At 53.7% G+C, this 23,951-nt stretch overlaps 2 protein-coding genes across 10 annotated transcripts in view; one reads left to right on the forward strand and one right to left on the reverse strand.

Annotated features, from left to right (window-relative positions):
• Positions 1–13,155, reverse strand: part of LOC116230309 (ankyrin repeat and fibronectin type-III domain-containing protein 1-like) — a 134,454-nt gene extending 121,299 nt beyond the window's left edge. The window contains exons 1-2 of one of the 5 annotated variants that reach the window (XM_090151672.1): positions 3,934–4,060; positions 1,074–1,134 (exon numbers count right to left, since the gene is read on the reverse strand). The gene's annotated coding sequence lies outside the window, so the exon portion shown is untranslated. Of the gene's footprint in view, positions 1–1,073; positions 1,135–3,665; positions 4,061–11,632 lie in introns of those variants that run through there. The other 4 variants (XM_090151673.1, XM_090151676.1, XM_090151674.1 and 1 more) reach the window with 4 other exon arrangements.
• Positions 13,156–13,188: 33 nt separating this feature from the next.
• TEDC2 (tubulin epsilon and delta complex 2) lies at positions 13,189–23,905 on the forward strand. 5 transcript variants are annotated; one of them, XM_090151683.1, is made up of 10 exons: positions 13,189–13,301; positions 13,384–13,482; positions 13,591–14,445; positions 15,721–15,774; positions 16,485–16,569; positions 16,881–16,989; positions 17,189–17,290; positions 17,577–17,785; positions 20,119–20,269; positions 21,463–23,905. In XM_090151683.1, exons 1-9 carry the CDS (start codon positions 13,276–13,278, stop codon positions 20,263–20,265), a joined length of 1,686 nt encoding a protein of 561 aa, XP_090007809.1. In that variant the 5' UTR covers positions 13,189–13,275; the 3' UTR covers positions 20,266–20,269; positions 21,463–23,905. The 5 variants fall into 5 exon arrangements, with proteins under 5 accessions (XP_090007809.1, XP_090007808.1, XP_090007810.1 ...); XM_090151682.1 differs by lacking the exon at positions 21,463–23,905 and adding an exon at positions 20,715–21,442; XM_090151684.1 differs by lacking the exon at positions 21,463–23,905 and having other exon boundaries at positions 13,591–13,691; positions 13,788–14,445; positions 20,119–20,341.
• Positions 23,906–23,951: the final 46 nt, after the last annotated feature.

Genomic DNA, 23,951 nt, shown 5'->3' on the forward strand with positions numbered 1-23,951 from the left:
GCAGGTCTGCCTGCAGCGACGCTCGCGCTGCCCCAGCTCTTTCCTAAAGGCACAAGTAATTATGGAGCACTCCAGCTACTAAACCTGATTAGAGCAAAACAAACTATTTGGTTGCAGGGTAATGATCTGACCTTGTTAACGACGTGTGTAGCTCGCTGACAACGTTTTGCTCTTACACAGTGATGCCTTTCTCTAGATCCCAAGCTGCTTTATAAAGGAGCCTAACGCGTTCCCACAAACCCATTTTGCTCAGGAGGGAACCCATGTGGGCACCCACACACCCACAGCACTGCTCCCTGGGAATCACAGAGCACAGCACAGAGCTGTAACCGTGGATGGGAAGCCCCTCCTGGCTCGGCCGGAGCAGCAGCCGCAGCACTGGCACTCAGAGCACCCAGACCAGTACTGCCTGTTCCCTCCTCCCTCTCCACAAATCCAAGCACCACCTGTTCTTGAATGAAGAGAACAACTTTAGACAACCAGACTCGCAGTAAAACCCCACGGCAGTTACACAGACTTTGCCATTGAAGGCCCTGTGATGCTCCACAACATGGTTATAATCCCAAGAAATACCCCATGGAGCCACCAACCCAGAGCTCTCAGACACCTCTCCTTTTCCCATGGCCATCAGTCACAAAATAAAGCCACAGCTGTCCTCAGGTCAGTCCGTTTCACCCTGCACCCTGCCCCCACCACTCACTGGCACTCCCAGCACTCGCTGGTTGCTAATGACAAAGGTCTTACCACTGTGCTCCTGGGAACAATGGTTTTCCCAATCTCACAGGCTCAGCTTACCACCCCAGAAAAGCACTTAAGGAAGATCTTAATCCAATTTCCCTAACCGTACTGAGCTGGAGGGATGTTTTTTGCAGCAAGAAATAGGAGAGAAGAGCATCCAAGGCAGCTGAGCACAGCCAGAGGACTTCCCATTTTCATGACACTCCGAAATACAGCAAAGAGAGCTCACAAGGGGAAGCAGCAGAATCAAACGTCTCAGAGGGATTTGTGGACTCTGACCCATATTTGCACACTGCAAAGAACGAGATGAGGACAGGGAGCTGCCCTACACTTACCTGCACACGGGATGCTCTCTCAGCACAGGCACCGGGCGGTGCTGCTGGCACTGGGTGCACTCTGCAAATAAGAGAGCAGGGTTTTATCCTACATCCATCCATCACACACGTGCCCCAGATCAGATCCCAGCACAGCAGCAATCTGTAGGCTCACAGGCTGTTAATCTGGGTGCTCTGAAGCACGTTAGCTGCAGGCAAAACAAGGCCCTGGGAGGAGAGCAAGATTGCTGCCTTTCATTTAGGGAGAGGGCTTCCAAACATCAAATGCCCAGGACAGGGACAGCACGGACACTGAAGTCCCAGGAAGCTAAAGGAAGAGATGACAGCTTGGCAGCAATGCACACAGAGCAACACCACGTCTGCCAGCACACTGCTCTGCACAGCAGGACCCAGCAGCTGGCAGGATGGTGCCAGAGGAGCCCAGCAGGGACTGGGAAACATCTCAGGCTGTGCACAAGTCTCACCTCACCTCAGGACCAAGCAGTCCTCAGCTCTCTGCAATTCATTGGTCCCCTCAGGGTACTGCTTCTTCCACAGGGAAACCCTCCTCCATGTCTGGAAGCCCCAGTGCTTTGCTGTTTTTCCATAAGCTCCCCAGGCCCCAAACCCACCCACAGGTGCTGCAGAGCTCTCCCAGTTCCCCTTCTCAGCTCTACAACCCCACACACAGATACTCTGAAGTGGAGGAAAGCAGCCTGGGAGCCAAAACTCATCTCACACCACGAGTTCTGCCACACATCCAAAAACAAAACTGCACCAATCTCTCTTCCCCAACTTCACGGCCCTTCTGCTCATCTCTGAGCATCCCCCAAAAGCAGCACTCTGGCTCTCATGAGGACACTGCTGTTCCAAGCATTGGCGCAGCACCTCAAGCACTGAGTGCAGGTCTGGGTGCCTTCCAGCACTTGAAGGGAGATACAAACAGGAGGGGAAATGACTGTTTGCATGGGTTGATAGTATTAGGACAAGGGGGAATGGTTTTAAACTGAGGCAGGGGAGGTTTAGGTTGGATATTAGGAGGAAGTTTTTCACTCAGAGGGTGGTGAGGCACTGGAACAGGTTGCCCAAGGAGGCTGTGGATGCCCCATCCCTGCAGGCATTCAAGGCCAGGCTGGATGTGGCTCTGGGCAGCCTGGGCTGCTGGTTGGCGACCTGCACACAGCAGGGGGTTGGGACTGGATGAGCATTGTGCTCCTTTGCAACCCAGGCCATTCTATGATACCAGGGCATACAGCTATCAGAGAGCAGCCAGAGGAGGGCTGAGGAGGTGGGGAAGGGTCCGGGTTCCCCCATGCACTGCACAGAGCACACTGCCAGCCCCAGCTCTGCTCCCAGCAGCCCCCATTGTGAGCACTGCTGCCAAGCAGAGGGCTGGAAACAAGAATTACAGCAGCTGAGCACTGTGCAAATGGCAACGGGTTGCCCTCTTAGAAAATTAAATCCTCTGAGCTAACGAGAAGAGTGTTTGCTCTCAAGCTGGAGGTAAAGGGCTGATAATTAAAAGACCCACTGGCATAAGGGCTGCCACGTTTTTCTGACTCTTAATTTAATTATCTCCATTTCGTTATCCCATAGGAGCACACAAAACGTTGCCCTATGAGTTCCAGATGCCAGAAGCAAAACTCACTCCCTGCTGACATCACAGCAAGTGAGAAGCACACGACCCCTCTGCGCTGTGCAATGCTCCCCCCATCCTCCCCAGAGAAGCTGTGCTCCAGGAGACAGCCCCAGGAGACACAGAATGCAGCACTTTCCTTGCTGAGGTTCCACCTGAGATGGTCACATCTCTGGTGCTGTGGGGGACAACTGCAGGTGCCCTGACTCTGGGAAGCAACTGAATGGGTTCTGCTAGTAACAAAACACATCTGGATCATTGCTTTGCAGAGGGGGAGGAGAAAGGATGTAAGCAAGGTTGTGCAACTGTTAGGGGACAGATGCCCTCATAATTTTAGATGAGACATACGACTTAAACTATATACATACACACACACACGTATTTACACATACACACATAACATCAAAAGTAGTTTCCGTTGATACGGAGTGAAAGCTGCATCAGAGGCTGTGATAGGAAGCTCCCACCGCACAGCACTGTCCCTGCAGGGCAGAATGAAGCTCCGCAGCACCCAAAAAGCTCACAGGTGCAGGAAGGCTTCAGGGGCCGCATCGCAGCTCCGGATGCCGCGGTGCGATTAACGCCGGGCACTCAGAGCAGAGCAAAGCAAAGCACCCCACATCCCAGCAGAAGAAAAGAGACAGGAGCCGAACCTCCACGGGGACGAGGCAGAGCCGGGGCTCTCTCCCCACTCTGTCCCCAGACTTTGCGTTTTCTACGGAAATCTGCTGAGAACCAAACCAGAAAGCCCCGGCAATGAAATGAACCTGCCGGGCCAGGAGGCCCCCGAGCACAACCGAAAGCACCGCAGGATCCGCTGAGCCCCATTCAGAAGCACGGATCCCCTCCGAAGCCGCACAAAGAACGAAACCTTTCTCGCAGGCTCGGAGCGGGCGGCACACGGCTCAGCCCTTCCACGCGGGACGGCAGCAACGCCGCATTGCAAGAGCATGAAGTAATCGTGCTCACGCACTTACTGCTCTGCTATCCAATTAGCCGCTCCAAGTGTAGGACGAGGGGAAAAAAAAAAAGGGCGGAGGGGGGAGGAGGAAAGCGTGATGGAAAGCCAGGAGATGTTTTGCAACCGCGGACTGCTGGAGCGCAGGGCCTGAGCAACCAAAGCCACGGCGGGGTGCAGAAGCGGCGGAGCCGGGGGCGGCGTAAAGGAGCGGGGGAGCAGCAGAAGCGGCGAGGCAGCAACAGCCGGCCGGGAGCAGCAGGACCCGCAGCGCCCACCCCGCTCACTTTACTCCGCCGTCCCTCCGCCCTCCCGCGGCGCAGCCGGCCCCGCACGCTGCTCTGCTGCCGGAGCCCCGGTGGGCGCGGGGCAGGAAGCGGGGCGGGGGCAGCCCCGGAGCCACCCCGTAGCCCCGCCCCGGGATGCTCAGCCGGAGGACGGCACGGGACGGTGCCGGAGCGGCCGCGCTTACCGTGCTTCGGGATCGCGCTGCTCCGCTGCCCCTCCTTTTCTCAGCTCCCCCCCCGCCACGGCTCTACGAAACCCGTTTGGAAGCGCTCCTTACATCCCAGCGCTGGAGGTGCCGGCGGAGAGCGGAGCGCGCAGCCCCGGGCAGCGCTCGCAATGCGGCAGTGCCGGTGGCAGCGGGCAGGTGCAGCCCGAGCTGCAGGCGGTCCCGGCTGCAGGCTGCTCTCAGCGGTCACCCCGAGGTCCCCTGCGGTGAGATGTCTGCAAAGAACGAAACGAAGTCCCCAGGCAGACGTTCCTTTTTAAGATTTGCAGAACCGCCGTGCTGATGTACGCTGCGGGCTCCGTGTAGGACGCGCGGTTGTTTTGCAAGTGGAAATTGGAGGTCTTGTGTGCATTGCAGCAACGTGCCGGCCTGAAGGTCCCGGTGGGACAGCAAAACTTGCCACTCTAGGAGACACTGCAGAGCAAACTCGTGGCTGAGGGCTGTTGCTCTTCCCCACGTTTCCCCCAGCTTGCTTCCCTTGCCCTCCCTATCCATTTCACTGCCGGTGCAGCTGCAGTTGATAGCGCATCCCAGCTGCCACCCCACCTGCAGCCTGCCCCCAAACCTTGTGTAGGGTCCCCAGCAGGCAACAGGGCACTGGGCCTTGCAAAATGCTTTGGATGTGTTTTAATGGCTCCAAATTATTGTTTAAATGTATTTTAAAATGAAAGGGGTGATAGCTGTGGGAGGATATGTGCACCACACCTCTCTGCTCAAGGCAGTCCAGAATGTGCTGCATGCAACAGTGTGACATGCAGGCAGGGAATGGGGAGCACCGTGGTCCTGCAGTTGGTTTGTGCACATCCACCTGCCATGCTGTGCGGCTGCAGAACGCTTCCTCTGAGTTAAAAAATCCTGAGAATGCTCCAACAGTGATGATTTGAGTGAACAGCCTGTACTGCCAGCCCTGCAGCCCTGCATCTCATCAGTGATACCCCTGCCACAGGCTCTGCCTGGTGATCTGCAGAAGCAGGCAGAGGTAAGCGTGCTCATGTGCAGCCCCAGGAGCTGTGTTAGCATTCACCTGGAAAAGAGCTGGGAAAAGAGGCTGGAAAAGAGCAAACCGTATCATTCAGCAAGAATACGTTCTAGGACTAAGGAGATATAGCACAGTGAAAACGTTTGCTGGGAAACACAAATAACATTTTTCTTCGTATGATTAAACAGAAAAACTCCTGACAGGCCCACATCTGGCAGAGAAGCTGTGGGACGAGCTGAGCTCCCAGGCCAAAATGCCTGAGGCTTGCACTGAATAAGGAAGCAAAGCATTTTCTATCCTTGATACAAAGCATCCAAGCCAGGGGAGGGCTGAGCCTGCAAACACAGCACAGTGCGTGCATCCCGACCCTGCAGTGCCTACAGAGCTACAGTCACAGTGTGCCAAGGGAGGGGGCTGGCACTGCACTGCCTGCAGCCCACAGGGCACCTGCTCCTCACACTGTGCTTCCCATGAGGACAGCTGCACAGCCCAGGGTCACTGCCTGTGCTTTTATCCACAATTCAGCCCCACACCACTGGCAGAGCTGAGCAGGTCCTTGGACCATCAGTGTGCCGTTCCTGGCATCTGAGAACCCGCACACCCCGTCCCACTCTTACTACTTTACATCACTTCTCTGCACAGCAGGACAAAATGACTCGACCTCTGTTCGGGCAGCTCCAAATCAGCTATGAAACAGTAGGCTGTAATTAATGATCTGTATTAATGCTCAAAGTCTCTCGCTCTCCAGTCCTCATAAAGAGCAATTGCCCTGCAACAGAAGAGCAGCGCTGCGGCCACCAGTCCTGCAGAGCACGTTGCTTTCTTAGAGCCTACACACTCTCTGTGCCATAAATCATTGCCTAACGTGGGAGCAAGGATAACAACGCTGGTGGAAACCCTGACATTCTGCATGTGTGAAGCCAAGCCCTGCCCTGGCTGTACAGCTGAGCTGGGGATGGGGAGCAGCTTTCCTTGCACAGACATGGGCTGTGAGGGGACATCACCTCCAGGGCAGATCATTCAGGGGGATCTTCAGACACAGCTAACATCAGTCCCCATCGGGGTCTGCAGATGAGATGCTGACAGGGGCTCATCCCATTTGATGCACTCACTTCACTTCTGGGCTGTACCTTCTGCTCGCCAGACTGCACCTTCATTACAAGGCATCCTTTGTACAAACTGGCAGCGTAGGGTTCTACGCCCAGCTACAAAACCCTTGTCTCATACCTCCTCTTGCTGCTGAGGCTCCAGCTTCAGGTCTTCAGGCACAGCTGACATTCATGGTCAGTAATGAAGGCAGCTCCTAATGAGCAGCCATAAGATGCAGTGATGGATGACAACCACTTCATGAAGAGCTGATCTAAGAGCTGTGCTTCTTGGTCAGGGAGAGCATTTAACAGTAATTTCTAAAATAACCAGTTTCAGGTTTGTTGAAAAACGCAAGGTCTGACAGCTTATGAGTGTTAAGCTGTCTCAGGGTCTGCAGCACAAATGCAGCTTAAACCCAACACAGAGCCCAACAGAAGTACCTCTCCCATCCCTACAGCCCAGCCAAGCCTGGCACGTGGGCTCAGGGCAGGTGGGGCCATCCCTGTGCAGCTGCTCAGCTTTGGTCCTTATCTCAAACATGGAGCAGAGCTGTTTAACGCTACCCAGGGTCACAAACTCAGGAGAGCCTTTCACCAAAGGCTAAGCAAAGGGAATGCAGTGCTGGCACCCCACCTGCCCTGCAGGCAGAAGGCCTTTACCTGAGCCTTCTGCACCTGAATGCAGGGTCACCTCTGCTCCAGGAGCCCCTGTTTGTGTGTTGTGAGCCAGGTGCCATGCAGAGCTGGCAGTGCCTGCTGGAGCACTGTGTCTCATTTGATGTGATCAAAACTACAGCACTTCAAAGTTGCTGTGGTCTTACAGAGAGTCAGGCACAAGCAAATTACCTGAGGAAATCAGAAGGCTGTCCAAAAGGGTGGCTGGCCCATCTTTCAATAGCTCACTGAGAAAAGCTATAGCCATTGATTGGGAGGCAGCACCTCTGGCGGCTCTTAATCAGTGCTGGCTTCCAAGTACAAAGGGAAATTGAAGCAACTTCACCCACAGGCTGATATGACCTCCCATTAAGAACTGCTTCCACTGGTGATTGGAGTCTGTGTGTCTCAGGGCATGCGGGGATGTGAAAGGAGTGTGACAATGGTTGAGAGGTGGAGAATGGCTGCTTGAGGAGGATGACATGAGATGGAAGCGTTGGCCCTCCCAGGATGACCCAAGGCCTCCCCAGTGGTATTTTTTTCCAGAGATTCTTCAGAAAATAATGTACATTCTTTTGCCATTCAGAAAGAGCAGATGGAGCTTCTGAGGGTGAATGTGAGAGCTGGAGCTGCCTGACAACCCTGGCCTCGCCAACAAGGGCGAGGAGCTGTCAGTGAATGCAAGGATGCATTCTGGCAGATGGAGTGAGAACCCGAGTGTGAGAAACGAGCAGACATCTCTCCTAGGATGATGTGTGTGTGTCTGTGTGTCTGGAGCAGTTCAAAATCGACTGATGGGAAAGAGAGTCTCAGCTGAATGCACCAGGGATGAAACACGGGCAGCTGAACTCGGACATCTCCCTAGCTGAAAAGTTCTGTCCTGTGTACTAAATCAAGTTTGGGAGTAATGAAAAGGAGATTTCCTGTCTCCACTGGTGGTAATTTCTGAATTCCAGATGAGGAAGATGAGACTGAATAAAGCAAATCAATGAGCTCGGATCTGAGCGTGATTGCTGCCCACAGGGAGCAGGATGCAGCTCATCAGACGCTCTCACCTATGCAGCTGATGGCCTGCAGCTGAACGCTCCTGTCTGAGACTGGCAGCAAAGATGATGTTAATCTGATCTGATTAATCAGATCTGAATCTGACAGTAATGTTTGGAGAAACTGAAGATGCCTTCCCCCACCTGAGACGATCCTCTCTGTCATTAGCTTTCACGTATAGCCTGTCTTCATCAGCTTTGCACAGAAGAGTTTGTGAAACAATGTCAAATGCCTCATTAAAACCTACATATATTACTGCAGCCCCTTCTAGTGTCAGTCAATACAGTGCAGAAGAGACAGGGGCAGTGCTCAGAACCAACATTTCCCTTCTCCTCTAAGTCCAGATTAGCTAAAGAGGGAGAACAATAAAAGAGCAGTTAGGAAAAGCATTTTATAGCACCCTGGCTTCGTTGGCTTGGATTTGCTGCTAGAACAGCACAAACACTGACGGGTTGGCCTCTGTTAGTGCTGCTGTACGGGTGCCCCACTGTACCCCCATTCAGGGCAGCCCATTTAGGCTGAGCCCAGCTGTGGTTCCCCCATCGCACTGCACAGCACAACAGCAGAACATCACTCACATCCCAGCAGAAATACCTCCAGGTGGGAAAAGACAGACCTCACCGAAGGGAAAGGTTTGGTGTTCCTCTAACTGGAAGGAAGACATTTGGGAACAAATGTGTTTGCCTCGCAAGCCTCATCCCCAAGGTACACACGGCCCATGTTTGAACTTCTTCTAATAAGCAGAGAGGCAGCAAGGTTTTAGCCTTTACCACCAGTGCTACAGCAGTAGATGAGAACATAAATTTGTTTTACGCTTTACCAGCGGGTCTGAGAGAAACAAGAGAAGATTTCCCGTGGCCCTTGCTGCCCTCCATCCCCTACAGAGCTCAGACCCATGCAGCTCACTACCATCTCAGTGTCAGAAGCCCAGGCCCATGGGCTGGTGCCCCACAGCAGCCCCATATTCCCCCGTGCAGGAGGACCAAAAGGCTGCACTTTCCCAGGCTGTAAATCCGCAAGCAAGGAGCCTTAAGGGTTAAACAGCCCCACAGACCCCTTAGTGTGCAGGTCCCTCTGTGCACAACGGGACCAGAACCCTTCAGGTCCAACAGCTGTGAGGGATGCTGTGGTTGCTCGGTGTGAGCCAAGAGCTCAGCTCGGCTCCAGGATTTTGAATACATGCTAAAATGATTGTCCTTACCACGTCTGCTCCCCAGGCAGGGGATCGATCCTCTGCTTCCCAACAGGCACAGCTGTTACCTGCCTGGTTTGATGGGACTGCTGGCACTAATGTCCCTATCCAGACAGAGGAACGATGCTGAGCGCACCACAAAAGCTGTCAGCAGCACAACACAAGGCCGTGCCTCGCTTCCTTCCAGCCACAGGGCCAAGCAGCTCTTCTGAGAGCCAGAGCCAAACTGCACAGGAATGCACAGCAGAGAGAGCCGTGAGCCCACTGCATGCAGCCATCCTCCCCTTCCAGCTGCAGACGGTGCTTTCCAGGACATTTTGCATCCCCTTCTCACCACATCTTGCTGATAGCTGGGAGAATTCCGCATGGATTTTGGCTGCAGCAAAGTGCAGGGTCTGGGAATCAATTTCCTGGAGTATTTGCTCCAAAGAGATGATGAGGGCTGAATAGGATCTCTGGATGGCTGTGCATTTCTGCAGCCACACAGCAACATCCACAGGCTTATGTTGGAATTGCTGCGAGGATTTCACCTTCCCTAAACAAACAAGAATGGTTTGGAACTCAGAGAAGAGTGCCTCTGGGTTACCTCAGTCCTTAAGGCATCTCCCATGGGCTGATATGTTTATATAGGACATTACCCTCCTACACACAGGGAGTATTTTCCTGTGTCAGCTCAACAGACAGCTGTGATCTCTATGGGCAGCACACAGGAGGAGCACAGCTGGTGTCACACAATAAGGACTGGGTAGGTTTAATGGTGACAAATTGCACCATCATTCTGTCTATCAGGATTAAAGCTTTCCAGCACTGGGTGAAGACTCAGTTTGCTTTGAGGGAGTCTGCTCTACTTCTGTCTGCTACTTCCCCCCTCCCCGTTCATCCAAGCGTGATGCCTGCTTGAATTCTGCCCAAAGGAATCTGACCACGATGGGCTCTGGGTTGGGTTTTCAAAGAGCTTGAGGCACTCAGCAGGAGATCCGAGGCTCTGGACAGCTCTATTGATGAGCTGCTGGGCGTCTGACAGCCGGGCTGTCAGTAGTGAGGGAAGACAGATCACAGGATATCACCAGGCACCTGTCAACCATAAGCAATGAATGCTGACATCGTACCTCTACATTTCACCTATGCAAAATGCATCATCATTGCAGGTCCTGAAAATACATAGGTTGCTCCAAAAGTAACGCCTCCTATTTATTTTATGTACTTATGGAAAGTACGGCTGATAAAGAGAGCACAGTGACACCATTTGACAGAGGCAATTCTCAGCTACCAGACACTATTTTTCAACATAGTCGCTGCCAATAGCTGTGCATTTTCATCAGCTATGAACCAAGAATCTGCATGCTGTACTCATACAGATCTTCATGGCCTTGTGGAACATTGATATCTTTCACATCACTGTCACCACTGCTGAAATGCACCACCAACCGCCTTGCTGTGCTGACAGCCACTGTTTGGCCTCCATCAGCATTCCCAAGCACTGATGAATGGCAATAGGTGCCATGTTATCTGCATGAAAGAATTCAATCCTACACCTTTGCTTCACGTCAGACATCATTCTGTCAAGTGCCCCATTGCTGCTGTCTGCCACATAGCAACAAAACGTAACAGAGTGTTGGTGGGAACGTTCAGCCTTACTGCCATCCCAACACCATCTGCCTCTGACACTGTGGGCCAATGTAATGAAATAGGAGGCATTACTTTCGGAGCAGCCCTCATGACAGCTGGCAGAGCTGTGCCTATGAGCAACTGCCACTTCTCCATTACACAGGTATTTAAACCCACTTGTCTTTTGTAAATGAATCTTGATAAAGATAAATCGTAAATAAAGTGGTACTTAGCACCAGTTTCAATGCCATTCAGCATGCGTGCTATGTCACAGGACCCACTACTACCCCAGCAAGCAATAACATGGAGTAGAATGCCAGCTTATGCTCCGTTAGTTAAAATCCCCATCGCTCAGTCCAGGCATTAATGTGCTGTGTGCCAGCTGTGCCAACAGGTCAGGTCAGCACCAGGCCACAACACACTGCTATATGAACAGAACATCACCTTTTGCTCGTTACCCCCTTCTATCAGGAGCTGCTATCAGTGAAAAAAAATGTCAGAGACAGATACCTTGGATTGTGTCAGATGAGCCCCTGGAAAGGCAGCACCCAGCAGGGGAGGTCTGTGCGTTTGTGCAGCAGCTGCTGGCCGCAGGGCTCCGCAAAAGGCACAGAGCAGCACAGGGGCACACGCTCTGAGGGCAGCAGGTCTGCAGCTACAGGTGCCAGCAGAGAGCTTTCATCTGTCAGAAAGCTCCCGCTCTCCACCTGCTAATTACCACCTCGCCCAGCTCTTGCAGCACACTGCGGCTCACCCAGCACCACACTGCCACCCTCCCACCTCCCAGCACTGTGGGGCTGCGGTGCCACCCAGCCCTGAGTGACTCCAGGCAAGGGACGGGACGCTCTGTGGCACTGCTGACACACAAAGGGACCCCGGTCCTTCTTCCCAGCAGGCGCAGACCAACCTTGAGGGCTTCCTTGACCTTGGGAGGCACGCAGCATCCAGCTGCCCTTGCAGCACTGTGGCTGCAGGCTGGGTTCATCTGGACCACTTTGGTGCCGCAGGGGCCGCCTGCTGCAGCGCTTCCAGATGTGAAGATGCGATGCAGAAGCTGCTGAGATCAGATCAGGTCTCCCTACAGCACAGCAGTCTGATCCTCCTCACGGATGGTTGTAATTGCTTCAATTCTAACAGCCTGCAGATGCCTAATGAGACCTGGGGGTTCTCCCACAGCTTGCAGCACAGCGCAGTGCTGAAGGAGAAGGGACCCTCAGTGGTGGTCCAAGTCCATCCCGCAGCCAGGGCTGGTGCCAAACCTCATCAGGGGAAAGGGCAGCCCATCTGGTGCAGTTTGTGGTGCATTTCAGCAGTGGGGAGGACAAGGCACGATCCGGATGGCCTTGCACAGCTGTCACACCACAAAATGAGGAGTGCCTCATCTGTGAGAATGAGAGCATCGTGAGCAGGGTGAGCAGAACATGCATTGGAAACAATGGTGACAGTGCTGGAAGACTGCAAAGTCTGTGCCAGGTGTGTCCCACTAATGCTCATACAGGAGCAGAAAGATGAAGTCTGTCAGTGCTACTGAACTGATAAAGCCTGATGCTGACAGTTTTCCTGGATCACATCGTTACCAACACCAAGATGTGGTGTCAGCACTGTGAGCCAGCATCACAACAGCACTGCATGGAGCGGCCACACGTGAACTCCACATTTGAAGACAAAGCTCCAGATGCAGCCCTCTGTGAGTAAAGCGATGGGAAAACCAGACAAACCATCAGCTCCAACCACTACACCGTGGGACTGACAGAGCTGAAGGCAGAAGCCAACACAGTAACACCCTGCATCTTGAATTGAAGAAATGGATGTGGAGAGACCTCACAGCAGAAGTGTTTTATAGCTTGGCAGGTATTCTGACAGGCAGCACTGGTGTAGCATTGGGTTAACCCTTCAAAAACTCTTCCTCGGTTAATCGTTTGAGAACAGGTCATATTTTCATATGTTTTACATATTCATTACACTCTCAAAGTCATTATCCTTTCCACCCCCAATGACTGCCCAGCAGATGCAGCCTTATTTGGCAGTCTTTGATGTCACCTGGCGTTCTTCTCGTGCAGCGTCGGTCCGCCGTCGGTCCTTTGGATGGGGAGTTCTCTTACCTCCTCCAACAGCCTTTATCTTTTAAAATCACCCCTTTTGTCCCTAAGATTGCTCTATCAGCCACTTCAGGCTGGATGCGGCTCTGGGCAGCCTGGTCTGCCGGCTGGCGACCCTTCCCATAGCCGGGGGTTGGAACTGGATGAGCACCGTGGTCCTTTTCAACCCAGACCATTCCATGATTTTGTGATTCTATGAAGTGCAATGCCTTGACGCCACTCTGTCGCTAATTCTGCCCGGTGTGGTGCTGGCTTCTATCGATAAATCCAACGGTCGATACATGCAGACGTTCCCCCGTACTAAAGCGCGTTTCCTTCCCCTCCCGCAGCCGCAATCCCGGCGGGCAGCGCAGCGGGGCGGGCCGCAATCGGTACCGCCCCCGGAGCCCCCAGCGGCCGCCGCTGTGCCGGGCAGTGCCGGAAGGAGCGCGGGCGCTCGGCGGGACGCGGGATGCTGCCCGCGGGATGCGGCGGGCGGTGAGCGGGGCGCGGGGTGGGGGCTGCGGAGCGGAACGGAGCGGAGCGGGGCGGGCTGACGTTCCCCGCTCGGACCCCGCAGGTTGGAGGCGGCGCTGCAGGCGGCGCTGCGCGGCGGCGCGGAACGGCGGAGGGAGTTGGAGCGGAGTGCGGAGCGCGGCCGGGATCTGCTGCTGCGGGGGTGAGAGCGGGCGGCGGTTGGGTGCGGTGCCGGCGGTTGGGTGCCGGCGGTTGGGTGCGGTAACGCCGGGCCGCGGTAACGCAGGGCCGCTCTGCGTGTGTCCCGCAGGGAGCGGAGCGGAGATGAGCGGCCGAAAGCGGAGGCGGGAGCCGGCGGTGGATGCGGTGAGCGCCCCTGTCCCGAACCGCTGTCATGCGGCCCGGCTGGAGGTTCGTGCCGGGACAGCTGGGGGAGCGAGTTGGCTCGTGGAGGAATAACGGGGGATCCGGGTTTGGGGGCTGCCGGGCCGTCTCCTCCTCGCGCAGAGAGCACGCCTTCATCCCGGGAGCTGGAGGAGCTGGAGCTGCTGAACGCCGCCCTGGAGAAAGCGCTGAGAGTCAGAAAAAGCGTCTCCAGAACGACCGCAGCGGCACGGGGAGCTGCGGGAGCAAAGGCTGCGGGCGGGGAGTCTGACGGTGGAGATCCGGGACGGCTGAAGGAGCCTGCGGCCATCGGAGACGGCCCTGCGGCTGCCTGCCCCGGCCGCGAGTCGAGAGCTGGAAGCCAGCAGCCCGCCGCTGCCAAGAAACCTCCTGCGTACCGGCTGCGAGCCCCGTACAGGACTGACCCAGATGTGAGAAGAACCCAAAGGAAAGCCCCGGCAGGACGTGTCAGCAGGGCTCCTGGAGCGGCTGGGAAGAGCTCTTCCAAAGTTGTGGCTCCCAAACAAGGAGGCAGGTGTGGGCCGGCCATCCGTGCCACATCCCACAGGTCGGCTGTTGCCCCCAGCCAACGGCATGGCAGCCCTGCTGGGGAAGGGAGCTCGGTGTGCGGGCAGCAGCAGCTCAGTGATGGGAGGAAGAGATGCTGTGATGCCCTCGGGCTGCCCGGCGGAGCAGAGGAGCACACACACAGAGGAGCAGAGGAGCACACAGCTGGTGCAGGGAGCGCATCGCCGCGGGCAGCCGTGCTGCAGGAGCAGGGGTGAGTGCTGGCTGTGCTCAGCATGGCCAAACACAGCTGCTGCACTGCTCTGTATGACCTGATTTGGTTCTGCCGACCTTCACCTTCTTTGCTGGAGGAAGGGGCCTTTGGTGTCCTTTGGCTACTGAATGAATGTCTGCATGCTGAGAGCTGCTCTCGGATGGCTGGGACTTCAGAAGTCCTTTCATTATGGCTTCTGCTACTTCTCAGCCCTGCTGTGGCTGCTTTGGAAAGCTGTCTCTGTAGAGCTTTCCTCTGAGTCCACTTCCCACGACAGCTTATTGATTTTCTTTATTTTCATTTATTTAAACAGAGATAATGACAAATAATTCATGAATCATCTCTCTCTATCACAAAAGCATATACCCAGTGCTGCTTTCGGGATCTCATGCTGTGCCCTTTAACCTCTAAAATGCTGTCTGCTTAACTGTAGAATCAGGATTAGCACGAGTGTAGGGTGCAGGAATGTTACAGAGTGGGTGTTAGTGCCACATCCTGTGGAAGGGCAGGAAAACAACACTTAGAACTGTGGCAGACCAGTCTGTCTTTTCAAATAACTTCTGCATTCATTTCTGTGTGCTCTGTGCTTGAGAGAAACGGTGACATTAAGATCTGGACCTGCGCTTAGGTAATAATGAGACGTTGCTCTCAGCAGCCCCAGCTCAGCTCCCCTGTGTCTGTGCAGGGAAAGGATTGCAGTGCATGTGCTGGGGTGGGTGCAGGACACAGAGTGAGTGTTGCTGGGGGAACAGGAATGTGGATTCGGACATTTATTTCCTTTCACCCTGGCTGCAGCACTGTCTGCAGTTTGCACAAAGCTCAGCTGTAACTGCCAGCTCAGCTGGCAAAGGGTTTTGCATACAAAGAAATGGCAAAGGAACTTTGCATGTATTCATCTCTCCCCCACAGCAGAACAAATCCTGACTCGTCACTGTGCACGCAGGGGGAGCTGCAGTGTGCCTTTCCCATCCTCTCCAGGCGAGGTGACCTCGCAGAGCTCAGGTGCAGCAGTGCAGTGGGAAGGGCTGTGCACAGCTGTGCAGCACAGCAACTCAGAGCTGTGGCTTTACCCCCTCGTGTTGGGGCTTTTGGCAGCACGATGTCAGAGCTCCCCCAGCTCTGCTCAGTGATGGCTGTAGAGAGGAACACCCGGGTTTAACTTCTGGGGCTTCTGATGTCTTCCGTTACGGCTAAGCTAATTAAGACAAAAAGTAGATTACTCTGTTGGAAGACAGGGCTCTGCCGACCTCCAACGGCAGCCAACCTGTTTTGCAGATGCCAGCTGGAGCTGCCCCTTCCCTACAGGAAAGCCCACACCAGGAACTCCCGGTAAGCAGCAGGGCAGCACGGAGGGCTCAGAGCGAGTGCCCCATGCTGTTGTTTTCCCAAGTTGTTGGTGTCCTGGAAGCACTGCTGCTGTGCTTGCATGAGGCCAGATCTGCTGATGAGCTGCCCTGAACAAAGTTGTTAACCACTGGGCAGCTGTGTTTTTGGTGATGCTCTCACCCATCCTCCAGTCCCCAGGGACATCTCTCACTGCCTCCTCTGGGGCTCCTGATGATGGGATTTGTCGGATCCTAAACTTAAGCCATGAATGCAGCCAGGGCTCCTTGCATTAACCTCAGGAATTGCTCCTTTTGTGGGCAGCAGTCATTTATCAGGCAGCAATCTGTCAGCTGCCCTTTGACAAGTTGGAAATAATCGGTTCCCTTAATTTTCCCTGCTAAATTGAGCCCTTCAGCATCCTGGTAGCTCTGGTACAACTTAACGCTCTTAGTTATTGCTTTTACACTCGGTAACAAGTTGAAACCAACCTTCGTGCTAAAGATCATCCAGGGAGAGAAATCACAGCGATGGTGAGAGCCTGTCCTGTGTGTGCCTTCCCATGGGAACTTGGGTTTGCATACATTTAGTGGAGGAGCAAATGTGCAGGGAAAGAAAAAGGCGAGGAGGTGCCTGTATTGGAAGCACTGATGCGTGCTTGTGGTGTGAGCAGTGCAACACACCTGAACCCCTCCTGACCTCCCTGGGCTTTTCAGGGCATGGGAGAAGTGCCGTCTCTGCCACACGAGTGCCGATGCAACAGCTGCAAGGATGCGTTTCACAGAGAGGACCCAGAGCACTGTATCCTTCCTCCACTCAGCCCTCCCAGCTCTATCAGTGCTTCCACTGGGAGGAGGTGTGCCTCCCACAGCGGGGATTCAAGCCTGCTCTCAAGGAAGCGTTTTTTTCTTCCTCGTAGCACAGCTTTTGTGTATTCGTGTAAGTTGTGATCTGTGCAAAGAAGGCTGAGAGGTAAACATCTGCACTGCCCTCACCTTCTGCCTGCAGTGCTGGTCCATGGGCTGCTCGCTCTGTGCTGCTGCCCCTGGTTCCAGCTGAGGTGTGCGCTGGGCTGCTGCTGTGAAATGTTCCTTAAGCTGCTTTTGGTTGAGTTTCGTTCACCAACACCGGCGCTCAGCCCTGCGGAGATAGAGGAGGAATTAAAAGCCCTCCAGGATGTCCCCTCCCGTCTGAGCCTGTATGTGGAAGCTGAGTCTGCAGGTAAGAAAGAAAAGAGTGGGGAGGAGGGCAGAGGGTGGAGTAGGGATGGTTTCAGTGGGTTCCAGTTCCACGTGTCTGGTGCTCTTGGTGTGTGCCAGACAAGACGGACAGGAACCCTCTCTGCCCCACATGAGGGCTTGTTAACTTATGGCCACTCCAGATACTGATGCCTGCTGGTTTTCCTCTGCTTCTCCTCCAGACCATCCCACCCTTCAAAGAGAGTATGAAAGCCTTTTGACCTTGGAAGGTCTGCAAAGCACAGTCTCCCAATGCTTGCATAAGCTGCAGCTTCTACGAGCAGGTGAGCTGGTGCTGGTCGTCAGGTGTGCCTGAGCAGTAGTTTGCCCTGTGTGGGTAGGGTGCTGCAATTCACAACTGGTGATGGAGCTGTTGAGAGAATGGGGAGGGGACACTGTGTGCCATACGTCAAGATGTCCTGATTGTGCCATGTGTGAGGAGTGCGCCTCAAATGGAATGACATCATCGTGTTCCTATAAATTAATGACTGAATGACTGAATTAATAACTTGCAAGCTCTGTGAATCCGGGCTTAACTTGCTTGTCACTGCCAATTCTTCACCCTGACAGCTGTGGAGTCCCAAAGGAGGCTGCACCCAGACTGCACTGGGGACCAAGGAGACTGCTGTGCAGCCCATGCTGCTGGGGGTCGGGTGTGTGGCAGTGCAGGCACGCTGGCTGTGCCTCTCCTGTGCTACTCCAGGCTCCAGGAACTGAGGGATCTGTTTGCCTTGAAGCTGCAAGTGTCTATGCTGCACCAGGAGATTGCCTTACAAAAGGTGAGTCTTTAAGGGTTAGTGCTGCCCTGGTGGGGTGAGAAAAAGGCAGCTGTGGAGGGGCAGGGAGCAGTGGCACAGCAAGCTTTCCCAGTAGTGTTTCTTTATGCCTCACATCCGTGTCCCATCAGTGCCACGCTGACTTTCAGACCTACCCTTTCAACAGCTTTAAGTGTCTGACCCTCTTCTGATAACATTTTCTTGCCGCTCTCCTGGAGTGTGGCAGTGCAGGCTGAAGTTGGTAGTGCTTGGAGATCAGCTTTGGCCACCCTTTACCTCCCATCAGGGCCCCCACTTTGTCATCCTCTCGTGTGACCTCTTCAGCTAGCAAACGTCTGTGCTGCCTGCTGTTTTCCTTTTAGTGTCAATGCCCTGTGCAGTCTTGACTTTACCTTCCTTCTATGGCCTGTAAGAACATGAAAGGAGGTCAGCCTCTCCACCAGCCCAAGCAGTGCTTGCAGTATGAGGACCATTCGTTCTTCTCGACAGCAAAGGGCAGAGATCTGTGAGGCCACGTCTGCCCTGTGCCTTTGATCTACCCTTCAACCTACCTCAGTGACAGAGGCTTTGGAAATGCAATTGTTTATAACCCAGGGAAGTTATTTATAAGATGCCATGCTTTTCTCCCTGGCTGAAGATAGACTGTTGCTTGTTTCCAGATGGGATTTTAGTGCTGTATCCTTGAATTATGGGTTGTGAGGTCTTTGCTTTTGTCTGCCCAAAGCATCGCAGTGACTGAAGCCCCTTGCTTCACTGGTGGGTCCCATTTCCTCTGCACGAGTATTTAAATAGGTGCTGTGTGCCAGCTGAGCTCTGAGCATCTGAAGCAGCTCTCTTCAAAGTATGCAGGGGACATGAAATTCTTGGGACAGGTGAGGTGAATAGTCTTGGTGCAGGATAAATAACCAGGGAAAGGATCTATTTATCCTGGGCCAAGCTTGTCCATTGCAGGAGAGGAACAGCAGGAATCATAGCAAGTGCTGTTAACTCTTAGCTTGTCTTTGGTGAAGTTTCCCTTTATTCTTCTGTATCAGGAACAGATCAGGGGATGGAATAGAGAGTGGGCTTTCTCTTAAGAGTGCTACATTCCTTCACCTGTGCCAGTTTTTCCCTCGGGTGACATTTTGTCTACAGATCTTCACTCTTTTCAGAGATTAGCAAATGTGCTGTCCCTGCTTCCTGCAGAGATTTATAGGGAACTGTAGGGAGGACCCCTCTGCAGCTGCCCAGAACGCTGTGCTTTTTGGGCCTTCCTTTCTATCCTCCACTGGAACATGCTTGGAGGGATGAGATGGTCACATGGAGTTTATCATTACTCCTGTCCTGAGAAGCAGTGCACACATTGGGCCACAGGCAGCTCCAATGAGCAGGCTGCTTGGAGCTTCGTTAGCAGACAGCAGCTGAAAAAATCCCTGGCCAAATCCCTTTCTGAGCACTCATTCTAGACCAAAATACCGAAGGTTAGTTTTTGTCCCTTGATAGTGAGTTCATTTGTGCTTCAGCTCTCAGTCATATTGCAGAGCTTGATGCTGTTATGCTGCCTGCAGGCCAGCGAGTTGCTGGAGAGTGGGCTGGGCTCACTCAGAGCTGGGCTTTGTGAGCCAGATGCCAGGCAGTCAGAAAGAAGAGCTGTGCTTAGCAGTGGGTCAGGAAGTCCTGAGCACTGTGGTTGCAGAGCTGCCAAATCAACATCAGCTTCACCCCGTTCAACATCCAACATCAGCTTTAACGACTGTTAACAGCTTTAACGATTGTTTATGGGGGTGGATGGTGATAGGACAAGAGGGAATGGTTTTAAACCAAGAGGGGAGGTTTAGGTTGGATATTAGGAGGAAGTTTTTCACCCAGAGGGTGGTGAGGCACTGGAACAGGTTGCCCAAGGAGGCTGTGGATGCCCCATCCCTGCAGGCATTCAAGGCCAGGCTGGATGTGGCTCTGGGCAGCCTGGGCCGCTGGTTGGTGACCCTGCACACAGCAGGGGGTTGGCACTGGATGAGCATTGTGCTCCTTTGCAACCCAGGCCATTCTGTGATTCACCCATGTGTGCCCTCAGCTTCTCACAGGGATGAGCTCAGCGCATCCCTGCAGCACAGGAGCACTGCCCATCATCTCGCTGCTCAGAGCACTGCATGGCTGCTGGCGTGCTTCACGAGCAAGGGATGAGCAACCCTGCCATCCTGAAAGCTGACAGAGGAGGGCTTTCAGCTGCCAGTTAGCACGTTGCTACTCATAGAGCTCTTGTTAGATCGCATTTGTTACGCAGCCACTTCAGTTCTAGGATTCCCAGAGGAGCACCCTGTCTTCACTCCAGTGACGTGTCTCCTTTACTCCTGCAGCTCACCATGACAGAACTGCTGCCTGTCCTGGACTCCAGGCCCTGCCCAGGGCCCTCTGCAGCTCAGCTGTACCGGGCGATGTACACACAGCTCTGCGAGGGAGGCGGCCGCTTCCCTGTGCTGGTGCGAGATGAGCTGGCAGACTGAGCTGGCGAGAGCCTCCCTATGGCCATTCACATCAACAGCCATGGCTTTAAGCAATAAATCCTTTCTGATTACTTTACCTGTTTGTCTGTCTAAAGGAAACCAGTTTTCTGGGCTTTTGCTTGTTCCTCATTGGTTTTTTTATGATTTGCTGATTATGAAGGTCTGTGAAGCCTCTTCATGGACACTGCTGGTGGGTGTTCTCCCAAGGTCTGTCTGCTCCGGATTCTTGTCCACTTCAGCCATGACACCAGCCTTGTGTTCAGATAACACAGCTGTCCCTAACACGTGATTTACACTGTTCACAGCATGCTGGGACACAGCTTTTCAGGCTGAGAAAATCCAGGGACAAATGAGCCACTACTGCCATATAACTTTGTCCATAAATTGGCATATAGCCATCGTTACAGTAATACTGACTGGACATTTTTTTTTGATGTCTTCATCCACAGCCACCCAGGCTGCATGCAGCAATGCCTCTTTGGGAACCACTCTGGTTTGCAAACACTGCTCTGAGCTGTGCTGCTGCCTGCACCACTGCAGCTGGAGAGCTGCTCCTTCAGCCTGTGGGTCGCCTTGCTGCTCGGATCACGGCTCCATCAGGCAGCTTCGTGACTTGCCATGCTCTTCTGTAATGACTTACACCAATAACCTACAGCTGACACGCTTCTGCTGGATCGTCTTATCAGGGGATGGTGCCTGAGCCTGAGAAGGGCAGGGCTGTGTGCGCTCAGTGGGGTGCAGCTGCAGCAGGACGGAGTGATGGAGCAGCCCGGTAGATGGCACTCAGCCCTTTGCATTGCTGCTGAACCTGTGCTGGCAGCTGCTGTAGAAGCAGTCTTTCAGAGTGACAACGCAGTGCCCTGCGCAGCTATGGAAAATACAAGTTCTGTAGCAATCCTGACCTTGCCACCACAGGAACCCCTGCTTCAGTTCTTCCTGCGCCTTCAGTCTTCACTTAAACCCCTTGCACTGCTGTGTGGCAACTGCTGTGGAATCACATGGCATATTTCTGGCTTGCAAGCATTTTGAAGTCCATTTAGCAAAGGGCCACTGAATACTGATGCAGCATTTCTACTTCTTGTTACAGCTGGGCTTGCATCATACCTTGCAGCTGGACCAAACTCCTGTTTGGAGGAGTTTAGCCCTTGGAGATGCTGACGCTGGTCATTATTATTTCCTTCTGTGTTTTTTTTTTAGGGCTGGAGTTAAGGTGGTCTGACTTCCAAAAGTTTGGCTCTTTCTGACCTTCAGAATCTGCCCAAACCCACCCCAATGCTGGATGAACGTCAGCTTTTTACCACCACCTCAATTTCTTCATTGCATTGCATTCGGTTCTTTATGTTTTGGTTCCCGTGGAGCGTTCAGCTGGGGCAGCTCTGCCATGTGTAACAGCAGCTGCCCAGGAACATCAGTTCTTGGAGTCTGGATGTGTTTTATCTCCACGCCTGGCAGGGTTTCCTCCATACAGATGTCAGTCAGAGGGGGGAGGGATTGTTGTGTCAGAAACGCACTGTTGTTACAGGAGGAAATGATGCTGGTGCTTCAGACTGAGGTGGGGAGAAGAGATGAGATGAGAGATTGTATTTGTGATGCCAGGGATGGTGTTAAAAAAAATACAGGAAATACTCAGTGTCTCCTGAAGGTGATGGATGGCACCACCCGAATTGGGTGTTTGCTGTGAGTCAGTGCAGCCAGTGCTGTGTTTCACTGGGAACTTACCAGTCCTCCTGTGCCTCAGTGGGACCCCACAAAGCAGAACCCTACAAAGCAGATCCCCTAAGCATGACTCCATCTGACTCCAAAGCAATCCACCCTACAGGCATTGGAGTTTCTGTTCTGCACCGTGCCGATGAAATTCTATTTCTGTGACATCAAAAGTGCCAAGGAAGATCTGTCCTCTCATTTTTCATTGCTGAGGACTTTCTTTTTGCACATTGCAACTGAGAAAAATTGATTGCTGCTTAATTAAGGTGAGTCTGTCGGGCATTGTGTCTATGCAGGGTGATGGGGATCTGCAGCTCTCAGTGCCTTCGTGGGACAGGGAGCCCCCAGAGCACCCAGCACAGGGACAGCACACACTGTGAGGACATTGGGATGGTAGCTGCTCAATCACAGACCTGAAAATACTCCTCAGGCTTCATGTTGCCTCTGCCAATGCAGTTTCCCACTCCACAGCACAGTGCCTTCTGCCATCCCGAGGCACCAGCAGACAGCACAACTGCTGATGCTGCAGCTGTGATTGGGGCCCTCTGTGGCAATGGTTCTAAATAGTTCTTCACTCTTTCTTGCTGTAGTCTTAAGCAATGCATTAACCATTCCCTGGCTGCCAAATGCAATGCTGATTTCCTGCGGGAAACCAAAACCTCGTAGGGGTGCCGTGGTTCTCATAAGCTCCTGTGTTTGTGCAGCCCCTGTGTGTGCCGTGCTGCACTGCTGCGTGGCTTTGGTCTGTATTCATGTCCCCAGTGTGGGGTTGTGGGCAGCACCGTTCCTGCACATCACACCTCAAGGCACTGCACTGCACATCCCAAAAATGACATGTGGGTTGAGCATTGAGCACAGCGTTATCCATGGCTACCTCTGCCCTAAGGTGGTGCTCTGTGCTTGTTTTCAGACCCACTGCCTTCCAGTTTTAGGAAAAACAAGGCATAATTCCTACACCTACAAACCCTTTCTTCTACACGGCTGTTTTAGCTCCCAAATGTAGGCATTGGGGTTGGGGTCACTGCCAGCGTGTGCGAAGGCAGTGGGCTGCGCTGAGCGGAGCTGTGTGGGTGCCTGCATCCTGGCCCTGTGTTCTTTTGGTATTTCCTTGTGAACTCCAAATTATTTTGGCTCTCTGGGATCTGCTGTGAAAAGCAGAAGTTCATCTCCCCCGTGGGCTGATCCAGTGGGGGTCAGCACTCTGCTTGGCTCCAGGCTTCCTTTAATGGGGCTCATCACTCTTGCTTGGAGCCTGGGTTCATCCCTTCTCTCTTCTGTTTCCATCCTAGGAATGGGTGCACGCTGGTTGCCTTCCATTGGGCTCCTGCAGCGTGACTCACCGGTCCCAGCTGCGCTTTTCTCTCCTTCTGTAGGAAGCAGGAGGGGGCACACACAAGTCTCTATTTCTGTAACAAAAATTACACCCTTAGTTCGTGGCAGAAGGAGCTGCTGATGCAAGCAGAGGAGTCCGTCCTCCCTGGGAGGCTGCACCAGAATGGGATGCTGGGGGAGTTCACTGTGAACAAAAAGAGCCCATACCCAAACATGGCTCACAGCAGGGAGGTGGCTGTGTCCCCACGCTGCAGGGAAAGCAGAGCAGGCTGCTCCTAAGCTGCTGCCTCAGTGCAACAGGGTGGCATGGGGTTTGGCACCACGCAGGGACGGAGCCCCTGATGCACCCCCTGATGCCCTTCACCTCCCCGCCAAGCAGGGTCACAGCATGGCTGGGTGGAAGGGACCTGATGGATCCCCCTGGTTCCAGCCCCCATCACAGGGGTATCTGCACAGCTCTCTCTCTGTCCATTCCTGTTGCAATATGGATCTTCTTGCTTTTGGCTTCTCCCTGGCCTCCTGCTTCCTGGTGCAGAGGCAGCTGGGCCCCACATGCTGGGGGAAGCTCTGACCTGGGAATGGCTCCAGGCTTCTTACTTTTGCTGCAGCAGCTAATTCCTCCCCTTTCTCCTTCAGGAAAACCAATTAAA

The sequence above is a fragment of the Phasianus colchicus genome, chromosome 16 (assembly GCF_987193195.1).
Source record: "Phasianus colchicus chromosome 16, bPhaCol1.hap1.1, whole genome shotgun sequence".
In the NCBI taxonomy this organism is placed as follows: domain Eukaryota; kingdom Metazoa; phylum Chordata; class Aves; order Galliformes; family Phasianidae; genus Phasianus; species Phasianus colchicus.

Excerpts from the sequence above, each read along its gene's own strand:
- TEDC2 (XM_090151683.1), top strand. The coding sequence starts at position 13,276 with ATGCTGCCCGCGGGATGCGGCGGGCG. Across the intron at positions 16,570-16,880 it reads CAGAGAGGACCCAGAGCACT|TTTCGTTCACCAACACCGGC; the intron begins GTATCCTTCCTC and ends CTTTTGGTTGAG. Across the intron at positions 17,786-20,118 it reads AGGAGATTGCCTTACAAAAG|CTCACCATGACAGAACTGCT; the intron begins GTGAGTCTTTAA and ends TTACTCCTGCAG.